Source organism: Tripterygium wilfordii, chromosome 16 (assembly GCF_013401445.1).
Source record: "Tripterygium wilfordii isolate XIE 37 chromosome 16, ASM1340144v1, whole genome shotgun sequence".
NCBI lineage: Eukaryota > Viridiplantae > Streptophyta > Magnoliopsida > Celastrales > Celastraceae > Tripterygium > Tripterygium wilfordii.
Window position 1 is genome coordinate 6,495,254 of NC_052247.1, and position 15,325 is coordinate 6,510,578.

The 15,325-nt window shown below is 36.2% G+C and overlaps 1 protein-coding gene across 1 annotated transcript; it reads right to left on the reverse strand.

Annotated features, from left to right (window-relative positions):
* Positions 1 to 5,653: 5,653 nt before the first annotated feature.
* LOC119980736 lies at positions 5,654 to 6,166 on the reverse strand. Its single transcript, XM_038823531.1, has 2 exons — positions 5,873 to 6,166; positions 5,654 to 5,731 (listed from the first exon to the last, which is right to left on the reverse strand). The coding sequence occupies exons 1-2, from the start codon at positions 6,164 to 6,166 to the stop codon at positions 5,654 to 5,656; spliced, it is 372 nt and encodes a 123-aa protein (XP_038679459.1).
* Between the last annotated feature and the right edge of the window lie 9,159 nt (positions 6,167 to 15,325).

Below are 15,325 nucleotides of genomic sequence, written 5' to 3' on the forward strand. Positions count from 1 at the left end.
ATTTTTATTCTTCACTTCTTCTCAATTCTCACGATATGTAAATATAAAGTTTAAGGGGAAAAAAGAGCAGGTCTCGCGAGCGCAGCCAAGGGAGAAGGGAACCTCTATCGAAGCAAGCTAACTGGCATGTTAATCAAAAGTTCGACACTTTCGTTTGTCGTCTCTTATCTCATACTCTCATTCTCTCGCTGTGCACTATTGCTATATTTAAGAATTGATTCTATTGAGGTGGTTGCTATAGTAGCGTAGAGTTCAGAGTTCACAGCTGCTACAATTGGTTGCTCTATTTTCTTGCTCAGTTTACTAATGCTAGTTGTTTGGTTGTCATTGGGTGTTTTTGGGTTTGCAGATTCAGGTTTTCGTTCAGGGGGTTTTGGAGGTTGTTCCTTTTTGGATTAGGTTTGTTCTTGGTTTTCCCAATTCTCTTCTTTGAATGGTATTGTTTTGTGTTTTGGGCTCCTACATTGGAGCTGGTTCAGAGGTTTGGGGGCTTTTCATTTCGGATCTTTGGTTTGATCATGAGCTTATTTTTTCTAGGTTCTCTTTGTTTGGGCGCTTGCTGCTTTCCATCGGTGGATTTTTGCTTGTATATGCTCATTCCTTTCCTTATTAATAAAATATACATAGAGTTTTAAATTTTTTTTTTGATAAATTTACCAATTACCGATATATCGACTCTATCGATAACAGTTTCATTTTTTCAATTATCGAAGCGATCGATATGGCAACGATATTCCATCTTCGATAACGATCACTAGGACTGGGCATGGGTTGGTATTATCGACTATTATCGGTCAACCGACCCATTAACGGCCAATCGATAATCAACCGTCAACTGACCCACGGGAGTCGGGCTGATAATGGCACCTAACCCATGCGTATGTGGGTTGGTTGGTGGTTCTTAGAAGACCCAAATGATATTGGACCAAAAGCCCATGCTTGACCCGATTAACATAAGTCTACACTATGCATTTGTGTCACAAGCCTAGTATCATTATACACCTCACTATTAAAAAAAGCTTAGGCCAAAATCAAAAATATTAAATCCATTAGAGAACCTGAAAACAAAACAAGCCCTAAAACTCTTTCTCACTCACTCTCGCTCTTTCATATGTAAAATGATACAAGAAGTCAAGAACTCTCTGTGGATTGCTTCCTTCACGTTGAATGAGACTAGAATCGCTAGATCGATAGATCGTCTTCTACTCTTCTTCCATTCTTCGTATTTCACGTGATAACAATATCATACGATATGAGCCTCATTGTCTCAATATCCCTAGATCGTCTCTCACTCCCTCTCACATCATCTCTCTATGCCATGGCTCAGAAGAGCTCCAATGTCACAATTCCAGCTCGGATGAATTTGCTGGTGCATAACACCCCTCTTTTAAAGTGCCATATGGCACGATGAATTGACCAAAAGTCAACCTCATGACATTTGACCCATCCACCGTAAGCCTTATCGAACAAAATTAAACAAATACAACCTTAAATATTAAAAATATTTATTATTCTTACAATATCTCATGTTTAAAGAAACTTAACAAAATATAAAATTTGACGCCGAATCTCTATGGCCACGTCCTCCTTATTCTCCTTTGAAGTCCTGATTATTTTTCTACACGATTGAAACGTGCAGGAGAGGTCAGTCCGGCTATATAATCAATTTAAGAATTTTAAAAAATAACGTTTCCACAATGTACTTTTAATTCAAGAAAATAAACATTCAAACATCTCAAAACTTACAGTTCATGGCCGTAGAGAATTCATGTTCATAGAGTAAAGGTTAGTCATAGACTAATCATTTACTAGGCTTAGTCGTAACTAGCCTCAAATCACACGTCATAGTATGGGTTAGTCATAGACTAAGCCCATACTAGGTCTAGCCAAAGCTAGTCTCGAATCGATCAATTGCCTAAGTCTGTATAAAACCACCCATTTGGCTCAATCATCCCCTCAACTGGGTTAGGGTTGGGGATAGTTATGGGCACATATTAAATATAAAATATCACGAATCATTTTATCGAATTCTCAACATAGTAACAATAGGTACATGAACAGTTTTAAAAGCATTAATAATCTAAAACGAATTACCCTTTTAAATCAAAGGCAAATACTTTTCATGTTTCAACTCAACACCATATTTCAAGACATGTTTCACTAAAAATTCATCAACCAATACCACTTTTGTGAGTAAAGATATTTCTTATAATATCACACAACCAACCATCAAGAATAACTCAAAATTATATATATATATATATATATATATATATATATATATATATATATCTCACAAACGATTTTTTTTTCTTCATAAACAATTTTTATATCAAATCGATTTTGCAAATAAAGTATCATAAGAAGTTTTCACATATTCTTATAAGACATTTTATAAAATGTCATAAAATATTTAATATGTTATAGCACAAGAGCGTCTCACCTTTTTAGTGTCTACGAAATTCTTAAGTGGGTGCCTTTCCTTTACATTTATCGAACACCAAATTGGGACCTTCGTCTATTTGCCCTATTTAACCAAATAAAAATACATATATCACAAACAATTCTAAGCATTAATCAACACTAATCATATCCCACAGAAATTGTACTAACCACCAAAAACACATCTCACCAACTTTAGCTCTTACCCGAAACATCACCTTGTTTAAAAATAATTTTTGTCATCTCATACCATTACCATAACATATAACAAGCCATCTCATGTCTACCTCTAAATACCGGATTTCAACTCATCTCATGCATGTACCAGGTCACATATGGCCATAAGCCAAACAAAATATATAGTCGATAGCTACAAATATATCCCATAAAATACACAGTCGCACCAACCTTTTTATGTATATGTAAATGGATTATGAGAAAGCCTTTTTCTCATAAACCAAGGAGAAAGGAACAATTTCCACTCTCCACTAGTAATCATCAAATTCTTTTAAAATACGAACACATTGAACTATATTTATAATATCTCAAAATCAACATGCCAATAGATTGAGGAACACTAAAAAGGTATAAAACAATCCCACAAGAACAAATTCCTAACCACAATTCATGTTAACACCGAACCACCAAATGAATTCATAATCTTATCAACTTTGAAAATAGTCCATACTTAAATCAATCATGAATCAACAAGCTTATATGCACTATGATTTGTTTACCTATAAATTATATACAAAAATCATAACATATCTACTATCTTTGATTTATAGGAAACTTATCGAAAAATAATTCCTTGAACACAACTTGATATGATTCAATCCTCTACCCCATCAACAAATAAATCAAAGTCAACATCTTGCCTAACAAATCCTAATACATGACAATACTATATATCAAATCAAATAAGAAATCCATCTAATCCAAATACCATTATTACTCACACAAAGATGGAGTCATCCAAGAAACTTACATTTTCTATAACTCAATCTCTGCACCTACAGTGCCTGCACTCATCCTTAGAATACTTGCTTTTAGAGGGTTTGTACAAGAACAATTGAAGAACACCTCTCCTTTTATAGATCAATGCTTAATTGAATTCTTCAACCCCTTGAAATGCCCTATAACTCTCCTTATCATTAAAACCACTACCAACCCTATTAACCCAACTCATAATCTCTCCACTAATACCTTAAACGAACCTTTTAATTTTATAAACCAAGCATACCCTTAAATCTACTTAAAAGACTAAATCTGCGATAGGTGTTCGGACACTTACTCAACGTGTCCGGATGACTTATCACATTTCGTGTTAATGGAGTGAAAATTCTCGAAAAAATGAATTTATGCGCACATGTGTCCGGACACCATGTATGACGTCCAGACACCATATCAGGTGTTCGGACACCTGTTGTGTTAAAACAACAACTGTTTAATCCCACTTATTTCCTATCTAACCCACTTAATTTATCCTAATTTCAATTATAAAAATAATTATATCTTCTACCATAAAATTTGAATTTTATTATTATTGGTATTAAGTCAATATGTTGTATATTTGACACCATCAATTTACACGTGATGTCTTGCCATAGGTCATAAAATTTTTGGAATGTTACATTTCTCACCCCCCTAAAAGAATTTCGTCCTCGAAATTCCTTACACGAAACTAGTCAAACAACTGTGGATGATTTTTGCGCATTTCATCTTCACATTCCCAAGTTGACTCCTCAAACGCATCGTTTCTCTATAATACACGTACCAACGAAATCTCTTTATTACGTAATTTCTGTACCCCGTAATCTTGAATCTCCACTGGTTAGCTCTTGAGTTTTAATTTTGGATCTAATTGTACCAGTGGTTCAACCAAAATGTGAGAGACATCATAGACGTACTTCTTCAATTTGGATAACACTGACAGCTTCGGGGACAACGCCAAACGATATGCAACTGGACTGATTCTCTCGAGAATCTCAAACGGTCCAATATATTTGGGGCTCAGCTGCTTTCTTTTGTTATCTCGTAACTCTTTTCCATGGTGATATTTTCAAAAAGACATGCTCTTCCTTCCAAAATTCCAAATCATGTTCCCGATGACTTCTCACATGTTTCTGACAGTCTCAAGTAGCTTGCAAATTTTCTTTCACCATTTTAATCTTGTCCACCGTCCATTCCATCACTTCCTCACTTGCTAATAGTTGGTCGTCTTCCTCATCCCAACATACTGACATATGACACTTCCTATCATCTAAAGCTTCAAATGGTGCCATTCCAATGCTTAAGTGATAATTGCTGTTGTAGGCAAACTCTACCAGTCGGATGTATTTATCTCAAGCACTTAGAAAATCTAACGCACAAGTTCTTTACATGTCCTTAAGTGTATGGATTGTCCAATCGGACTGTCCATCCGTCTGTGGATGATAAGTAGTGCTAAAACTCAGTTTAGTTCCCAATGCTTTTTGTAAGTGACCCCAAAGTTTAGAAGTAAATCTTGGATCTCGATATGATATTATCGCCTTTAGGACACCGTGGTATCTCACAATTTCATCTGTATACAGCTGTGCTAGTTTCTCCAAAGAGTCTATGATCTTTATAGGTAAGAAATGAGCCGACTTTGTCAATCGATCCACTACTACCCATATAACATCCTTACTGTTTCGGGTCAATGGCAATCCAGTCACAAAATCCATTGTGATGTCTTCCCATTTCCACTTTGGTATATGAGGTTGAGTCAAAACGCCACTAGGACTTCTATGTTCGGCCTTTACTTGCTGACAGGTCAAACATTTTGACATATAATCTGCAATCTCCCTACTTATAGCTGGCCAAAAGTAATGAGTCCTTAAAGCCTGATACATCTTGGTCGCTCCAGGATGCATCGAATATGGAGACAAATGTGCCTCATCTATAATTTTCTTTTGTAAATCTTTATTCCTTGGAACCATCAATCTCGTCTTAATGATCTGTCTTCAGCTATACGATAGATTTTATTTTCTCTATTCTTTACAACTTCATACCATCTCGCGTACCTAGTATCATTCAACTGTTTTGCCTTGATCTCATCATTTAATGTTGGTCGAATAGTAAAATGAGCCATTACTACTCCACCCTCGGTTTGACCTTAGTATGAACCCGATCTTCAATAGTTCTATTTCAGGTTTTGTACTCGTCACTCCATATATTTTCTTTCTTGGTTTTAGCTCTGACTTCCTGCTGAAGCATCGGCCACTACATTGGCCTTCCCAGGGTGATACTCAATAGTAAAATCATAATCCTTCAACAGTTCCAACCACTTACATTACCTCATATTCAACTCTTTTTGATCTAATAAATACTTCAAACTTTTATGATCAGTGAAAACTCAAAATCGAACACCATAAAGGTAATGTCTCCAAATCTTTAACGCGAATACTACCGCAACCAATTCTAGATCATGAGTCAGGTAATGTCCTTCATGTTTCTTCAATTGTTGTGAGGCATACGCCACCACCTTTCCATTTTGCATCAGCACACACCCTAATCCTCTCTTGGAAACGTCACTATACACATCATAATCCTTATCTTCATTTGGAAGTATCCAAACTGGTGCATTAGTCAATCTCCATTTTAGCTCTTGAAAGATTTCTTCGCAATCAGCATTCCATTCATATTTAGTTTCCTTTCTCAACAACTTAGTCATTGGGGATGCGATAATTGAAAAATTCTCCATGACTCTTCGATAATATCAAGATAATCCCAAGAAACTCCTAACCTCCGTAGGATTCTTTGGGGTTTCCCGTTATTCCACGGCCTTTATTTTAGCATTGTCAACCATTACTCCTTGAGCAGAGACCACATGTCCTAAAAATGTCACTTGGTCTAGCCAGAATTCACACTTACTCAACTTAGCATATAACTGAAGTTCTCTCAAAGTATCCAGTACAATATGTAAATGTCTTGCATGATCCTCAATCGTCTTTGAATAGATAAGTATGTCGTCAACGAATACAATGACAAACTTGCCTAAATACGATCGAAAAACTCGATTCATAAGATCCATAAATGCAGCTGGTGCATTGGTTAGCCCAAAAAGACATCACCAAAAACTCATAATGACCATCCCTCGATCGAAACGTTGATTTATCTACATCGAATCCTTTTATCCTCAGTTGGTGATATCCCGACCTCAAATCAATCTTTGAAAACACAATCGATCCTCTTAACTGGTCAAATAAATCATCTATTATGGGCAATGGATATTTATTCTTAATTATTAGCTTATTCAACTGCCTATAATCTACATATAACCTCAGTGTCCCATCTTTCTTTTTCACAAATAACACCAGAGCACCCTATGGTGACACACTGGGGTGAATAAATCCTCTATCTATTAATTCTTGCAATTGGACCTTCAACACTTTCAGTTCAGCAAGTGCCATGTGATATGGCGGCATGGACACCAACTTCGTTCTAGGTTCCAAATCTATTGTAAAGTCAATTTCTCGTACTGGCGGTAATCCTGATAATTCTTCAGGAAATATGTCAGGAAAATCTACTAGAACCAAAATACTGTCCAATTTAGGCTCAACAGCCTCTTTATTCAATACATAAGCCAAATATGCTACGCATCCCTACTTTAGCAATATTGTCATCTCAACAACAGTCGCTAAACAACCTGACAAAGCTCTTCTTTCTCCTACAAAAATCATCATAGGCTTATCAGGCCTCAGGATAATTGCTTCTTTCATGAGGCAATCTAATTTCACTTTATGTAATTCTAACCCATCCATACCCACTATTATATTGTAATCGGGTATTTGGGAAGGTATCAAATCAATCATAGAGGGGTCCCCCTTAATTCTCAACAAACAATTTGCAAATATTCTTCTCAACGTCATTGTCGTGCCAAAAGCAGACATGACTTCAATCTTATCGTCTAACTACCCTAACTTAATATCAACATGCTATGAAAAATTTTCACTAACAAATAAGTATGATACACCATAATCTATTAAAATTGTAGCTTCAAGCTTAAACAGTTGCATCATACCTGTGAAGAGGTCTCTAGAGGTTTGTGTCTCATCTCTTGTTGCTACATTGATTTGGGGTTCACCTACTCGGCTTGCCTCCCCTTGATTATTCCCACCACATACACGTCCACGTCCGGTGCCACGACCTCTAGTGTTATGGCTTGACGCGACTGATCCTCTAGCCTCAAACTAGTTCCTTTGTTGATTCGACTGCTGAACACTTCCTTGTCCCACAGAGAAACTTCCTTGGTTATTGCGACAGTCACTCTGATAGTGCCCCCTTTTTCCATATTTGAAACATTCAATATAAGGAAAGAAGGTTGTCTCGGATTTGATTTCCTCGTTTCATACTTCCTCTGCCATAGCTGTTGTTCCTAGTTAAGGCACTGTTATTCCCAAAAGACCTTGTATTATTTTCAGAATAACTACTCCCACCGGATTAGTTTGACCCTGAATAGGCACCCTTTTTATAGTTTTGGCTACTCAGGCTCCACCTGTCCTTTCTCTTTTCTTGGGATTGGTCCTTCCTTTTCAAAGACCTTGCCACAACAATATAAGCCTTCCTCAACAGTGTTTCAAAATCTACAACACTCAAATGGTTTAGTGTAGTCTTGAATGTCCTCACGAAGTCCATGCTCGAACTTCCTACATTTTGCTTCCTCCGTGACAAACATTCCAGCACAGAACTATAGTAGTTCCTAAAATTTTTGGAGATACTCGCACATCGTCATCCCTCATTGTATGAGCTCAAAGAAATCATTCATTTGCTTGTCCACATAGCTCGGGGGATAGTACTATTTCTTGAATGTATGGTAAGTCCTTCCAAGTGATTCCTGCCTTGTTCTGTTGTCTTTCCTTGTATAGGGTCCACTACCTGAAAGCATCTCCTTGTAGAAGGAAAGTAGAAAATTCCAACTTATTGGTATTATCATATTTGAGCATTTCCAATGCCCTTTCAACATTTCTAAGCAATGATTCGACTTCACTGGGATTTTTAGCCTCAAAGGAATTGCTTCACGCCAAACTTCAAAAATCGCTTGTATGACACCTCTCTTTCCCCAACCTTGGGAGTGGTCTGAGTGACAGCTTCTATTATCGCTTTCACCAAGTTTAAAATTTTAGTTTCTTTGTCAACCCTTGCGGGCTATTGCACAGTCGGTTCCCCATATACCTCAGCTAGGGCATCTTCAAGGTCCAACTTGTCCATCATTTCGCGAACCACTGCCTCATTCACAGCATCATCCAAGTTGTTGTTCCTAACTCCCTTTGATCTTACTTGCACATTACTCTCCTCTACTTCATCTTTTGAAGATCAATGGTAAGAATCTTCTTCTAATGGTAGGTTAGCAAATTCATCTTCCTCCAGAGCATAGTCCGGATCATCATTACTATCTTCATAATCCACTTACAGTGGATTTGGTTGGGTCATCTCTCTTGGATCCACTTGATCCTCATCAGACGAATAAGGATGGTTACGGGTATTGGGACGTCTCGACATTCTACAATCCAAACATGTCATGGGTAAATTATCTTATCTACCAAATGCTACAATAAAGCTTTATAAATCATTCCTATTTTATTTATAACATCAAGCACATAGTATTCAACATGATTTCATAATTCAAACTTTTATTATATAAATATTATACCTTTTTTTGTAGACACATACTTATATTTCTTTATTCAACAACGATTAAATTAACTATCTAATCCTCATCTACAGGATCATCCACTAAGGGATTATCTCTTAAAGGATCATCATCTATGAGATTCCCCAAAAATGCATCCTCAACTGAATCTTATTCTTCTTCAGAGTTTTCTTCTTCATTGCCTCCTTGTTGTCCCTCCAATATTTCCACATAAACTTGCATCTCATTCAAATTAGCTATCGTAAGTTGGTTTTGTTGTTGTAAGCTTGCTCCTCCAATTAAGTATTCCTCTCCTCTAGCTGGGTATTCCTATTATCTTGTAACTTCTTCTCTCTTTCTAGATCTTTGACCTTTCTCGTGAGTCTTCGCTCAGTCTCCTTCAGTTGGAAAATACGGCCATTGAGTCTCATTTCCTCCACAATCTTGTGGTATAACTGTTTCTCGAGCCTCACCATCTTGCTCCAGTTAAGGTCTTCAATCACAACATTGGAATGTTTGATTTTCTCAATCATGAGTCCGTCAGCATGATCGTAATACTCATGAGTCCCCGTAACTTTCTTCACTACCACGCTAAGGGCATGTGTAGGGGTGATGATATCACCCCTTCGAGTCACTACCCAAAGCTCTAAATCTCCAGTCGAGTAAATCAAATCTTGATGGTAAACCGGATCCTCATAACCTAGCTTCCTAACCAAGTCATCAAGGATCCTTCCTCGATTCAATATAACTCGTTGTCCGTTCATTTCACCCATCACCAAAAATTCACCTAATCAGACTCCAACATAAATCCATAAATCCTAGATATCATAAATCCTTTATTATTATTTTCTAATTTTTCTCCTACTAGCCTTTTAAGCCTTGCTCCGATACTAAAAATGTAACAACCCTCTTTTAAGGTGCCATATGGCATGATAAATTAACCAAAAGTCAACCTCATGACCTTTGACCCATCCACCGTAAGCCTTTTCAAACAAAATTAAATAAGTACAACCTTAAATATTAAAAATATTTGTTACTCTTACAATATCTCATGTTTAAACAAACTTAACAAAACATAAAATCTAGCGCCCCATCTCTATGGCCACGTCCTCCTTATTCTCCTTCGAAATCCTAATTATTTTTCTACATGATTGAAACGTGCAAGAAGGTCAGCCCGACTATATATAATCAGTTTAGGAATTTTTAAAAAATAACTTTTCCACAATGTACTTTTAATTCAAGAAAGTAAACATTCAGAGATCTCAAAACTTAGTATTTGTGATCGTAGAGAATTCATGTTCATAGAGTAAAGGTTAGTCATAGACTAATCCTTTACTAGGCTCAGTCGTAATTAGCCTCAAATCATATATAAGGGCATGGATTCGTCATAAACTAACCCACACTAGGTCTAGCCGAAACTAGTCTCGAATTAATCAATTGTCTGAGTCGGTATAAAACCACCCATTTGGCTCAATCATCCCCTCAATCATCCCCTCAATCGGGCCAGGGTTGGGGGTAACTATGTGCACATGCTAAATATATAAATTCCTTGTATCATTTCATCGAATTCTCAACATAGTAACAATAGGTACATGAACATTTTTAAAAGCATCAATAATCTAGAACGAACTTACCTTTTAAATGAAAGGCAAATACTTTGCATGTTTCTCATCAACACCATATTTCAAGACATGTTTCACTAAAAATTTGGCAACCAATACCACTTTTGTGAGTAAAGATATTTCTTATAATATTACACAACCAACCATCAAAAATAATCCAAAATTATATATTATCTCACAAACGATTTTTTTGTTCTTCATAAACAATTCTTATATCAAATCGATTTTGCAAATAAAGTATCATAAAAAGTTTCCACATACTTTTATAAGACATTTTATAAAAGCTCATAAAATATTTTATATGTTATAGCACAAGGGCGCCTCACCTTTTTAGCGTCTATAAAATTCTGAAGCGGGTGCATTTTCTTTTACGTTTATCGAACACCAAATCGGGACCTTCGTCTATTTGCTCTATTTAACCAAATAAAAATACATATATCACAAACAATTCTATGTCATTAATCAACACTAATCATATCCCACACAAATTGTACTAACTACCAAAAAATCATCTCACCAACTTAAGCTCTTACCCGAAACACCACCTTGTTTAAAAATAATTTTTTCCATCTCATACCATTACAATAACATATAACAAGCCATCTCATATGGCCACAAGCCAAACAAAATATAAAATCTACAGCTACAAATATACCCCATAAAATACACAGCCGCACCAATCGTTCTATGTATATGTAAATAGATTATGAGAAAGCCTTTTTCTCATAAACCAAGGAGAAAGGAACAAATTCCACTCTCCACTAGTAATCATCAAATTCTTTTAAAATACTAAAACATTGAACTATATTTATAATATCTCAAAACCAACAAGCCAATAGATTGAGGAACACTAAAAAGACATAAAACAATCACACAAGAACAAATTCCTAACCACAAGTCATGTTAACACCGAACCACCAAATCTATTCATAATCATATCAACTTTGAGAATAATCCATACTTAAATCAATCATGAATCAACAATCTTATATGCACTATGATTTGTTTACCTATAAATTATAACATGTCTACTATCTTTGATTTATAGGAAACGTACTGAAAAATAATTCCTTGAACACAACTTGATCCGATTCAATCCTCTACCCCAGCAACAAATAAACCAAACCAACACCTTGCTCAATAAATCCTAATACATGACAACTCTACATATCAAATCAAATAAAAAATCCATCTAATACAAATGCCATATTACTCACACAAAGATGGAGTCAACCAAGAACCTTACCTTTTCTATAACTCAATCTTTGCACCTACAGCACCTCAACACATCTTTGGAATACTCCCTTTTAGAGGGTTTGCACAAGAACAATTGAAGAACACCTCTCCTATTATAGATCAATGCTTAATTGAATTCTTCAACCCCTTGAAATTCCCTATAACTCTCCTTATCATTAAAACCACTACCAACCTTATTAACCCAACTCATAATCACTCCACAAATACTTTAAACGAACCTTTTAATTTTATAAACCAAGCATACCAATCGGCATACCCTTAAATATACTTAAAAGACTAAATTTACGATAGGTGTTTAGACATTTACTCAAGGTGTCTAGATGACTATCATATTTCGTGTTACTGGAGTGAAAATTCTCAAAAAAATGAATTTTTGGGCACAGATTTCTGAACACCTGGTATTTCGTCTGGACACCACCTGTCTAGACAACTACTGTGTGAAAATAGCAGTTGTTTAAATCTACTTATTTCCTATTTAACCCACTTAATTATACTAATTTCAATTATAAAAATAAATATACCTTCTACCATAAAATTTGAATTTAAGATTATTGGTATTAAGTCAAAATGTTGTATATTTGACACCACCAATTTACACGTGGTGCCTTGCCATAGTTCATCAAATTTTTGGAATGTTACATGGTGGGAGGTAATTAGAGATCTAGTTTGATTCTCTATTATATAGGTGCCAAGGGCGGAGAACTCGCACGCGGATGCATTGGCAAACCTCGGATCGTCAATTCAGCCAGACGCTCATGAGCCAGGTCCAATGGTTTATCTCAAATGGACTTCTTTCTGGAAAAATAGCGAAGAACCAACCTCAATGTTCACTATCGACGTGTTGGCTGTGAAAATTGACCAAGATAACTTAATGCCACCAATTATCAAGTACATTCAAGACAGTGTTCTCTCAGCATACCACAATGAAGCGTGACGATTGTGTCACCCCTGAGCAAGCCAAATACATCCTGATAGAATTACACAAAAGAGAATGCAATAACCATTTAGGTGGGAGGAGTTAGGCACATCGAGCTCTTATAGCAGGATACTTTTGACCGACTATGCAAGTTGATTCAATTACTCATGCGAGGCAATGTGATAAGTGCCAACGGTTTGCCTAGATACCTCACAAGCCCCCGGAACAACTGACTCTGGTTTCTTCTCCATGGCTGATTGGATATCTATTTTGAGGTCCTAATGTCTTTTAATTAGGATGTTTTAGCACTTAAGTAGTGTATTTATGTTTAATTTAGTTAATTTTACTCTTATAGTTGTCTTCGTTTGGCTGTGTAGAAAATCGGGCTAAAATGACTGAATTAGAGATTTTTGGAGCTAAAGAGATGATTTGGAAATTCAACAAGTGTCCGAACACCTGCTGGTGTTGTCCGGACACTTCATTCACAATTCAAGACATTAGAATTGAAGAGCTTAAAGTGTCTGAACATTACAACAGTCGTCCTAACATCCAACTATATGGACACCATTACTATCCGTCCAGACACTTCATGAAGAAATCAAGACAGAGGCTTTACCAAATTGGAAAAGCATGATCTGTCCGGACAGTAAGTGTCCGAACACCCACTAATAGTGTCCGGACACTAACTTCACAAATTGAAACAGAAGCTAGCCAAAGTCTTTGAAGAAGCATAGGTGTTCAAACACCAACTGGCTCTGTCTGGACACTTATCGCGATTCTGTAATTTTCTACACAAAAAATTCAGGGGCATTTGGGGCAAATCTTATTTGTAACCAATGTGGGACAACTTTGTAAGGGTAGTTAGGTATTTTTCATTGTAAAAAGAGGGTAAAAACCCTAAGATTGGGGTTTTGCTTCATTTGAATCATTTTATAACATTTTAGCCTCCTTTTAGTTCTCTCTAGGGTTTTGCTTACTTATTGTGATTTTGATTGTAAACATTGGTTTTCTTCTATAAAATTGATGTTTATCTTTATTATGGTGAGTGTCTAAGTCTCTTTTCTAGTTTCTAGTCTTGAACGGTGGGTGTGATGTTTCGATTGCTCAATGTCTGCTTTAAGAGTCATAGCTTTGATCTCTCTCCTTTAATTTCATGATAGTTGTGTGATTGGGTGTATGAGAATGACATGCTTGATTGTGTTCTTGGATTGTCTAGTATAGAGATTCAGTGTTTTGATTGAGAATTGTGAAATCCCAATGCATGATTTCCTTAATTAACTGAGTTTTCCATTGCATAGCTATTAATTATGTGTATTGATGATGGGGTTTTGGGTTAATTACGGAATACGTATGAGAGAGTTATGGTCTATTGGTCTTTGAGCGTGAAGCTAGGGTGTTAGCTAAGCGGAGCCCCAATTCCCTTTACGCCCCAATTCCCTTTGCATATGCATGATTGATAGTATCGCACAATGAATTGTGTATGGTTGTGCGTGTTTGCAATGTTACCTTTAGTATGAGAACCGAGTAGCCACCAGGACAAATTATGGACTAGGTTTTTAATTAATTGTTTTCAATCCAAAACTTGCTTACTTTGGTTACAATCTTGGTCACATGTTACCGAGTCATTCGGTCATCTTTCTTATTTGCTGTTATTTTGATATTTGTTGTGTTTAATAGTATATATTAGTCGTTTGCATATCATTCACCATCATATTTGCATTGCTTCCTTGTGGATTCAATATCGAACTTATCAGATTATTACTTGTCGATACCCTATGCTTGGGGTAAGTACACACTTTTGTGTTGGTCAATGGCCATTCATGAAGGGAAATGGATATAGTTAAGCCCCTACCCATTGCTTAAGAGTGTGTTTGGATTGAGGGATTTGGGGGGAAGGGAAGAGAAGGGAGGGGAGGGGGAGAGAAGGGAAGGGAGGGGAAGGGGGACTATTTTTCCCTCTCCCATGTTTAGATAGATAAAAAAAAGAAGGAAAGAAAATTTGTTTAATTTATTAATTTATCCTTATTTTTATGTTAAAATATTATGTACAAGGGTAGGATATTTAACTTACAAATGACTTAATTAGTAATCTCTTCCCTCCAAATGACTCCATTTTGAAGAGAACGAATTTTAACAAAAATTTAATGAAATCTTCCTCTCAAATCCACTCAAATCTCTCCCCTTAATTTTTAATAAACTATCCAAACAAAGGAATTGGAAGGAAACTCTATTTCCCTCCCTTCCCTCCAAATCGCTCAATCCAAACACACTCTACGGGTAGCGAATTTTCTTTCTAGCTATACCCAACTACACAAAATGGATTGAAGAGGACGCCTAAAGGCAAATCAGAGACACTGAAGTGAAGAAGTTCAGATACCGAGTGCCAAGAGAAATCATGACTAATAACGATTCCCAATTTATCAAGACGTATAAATT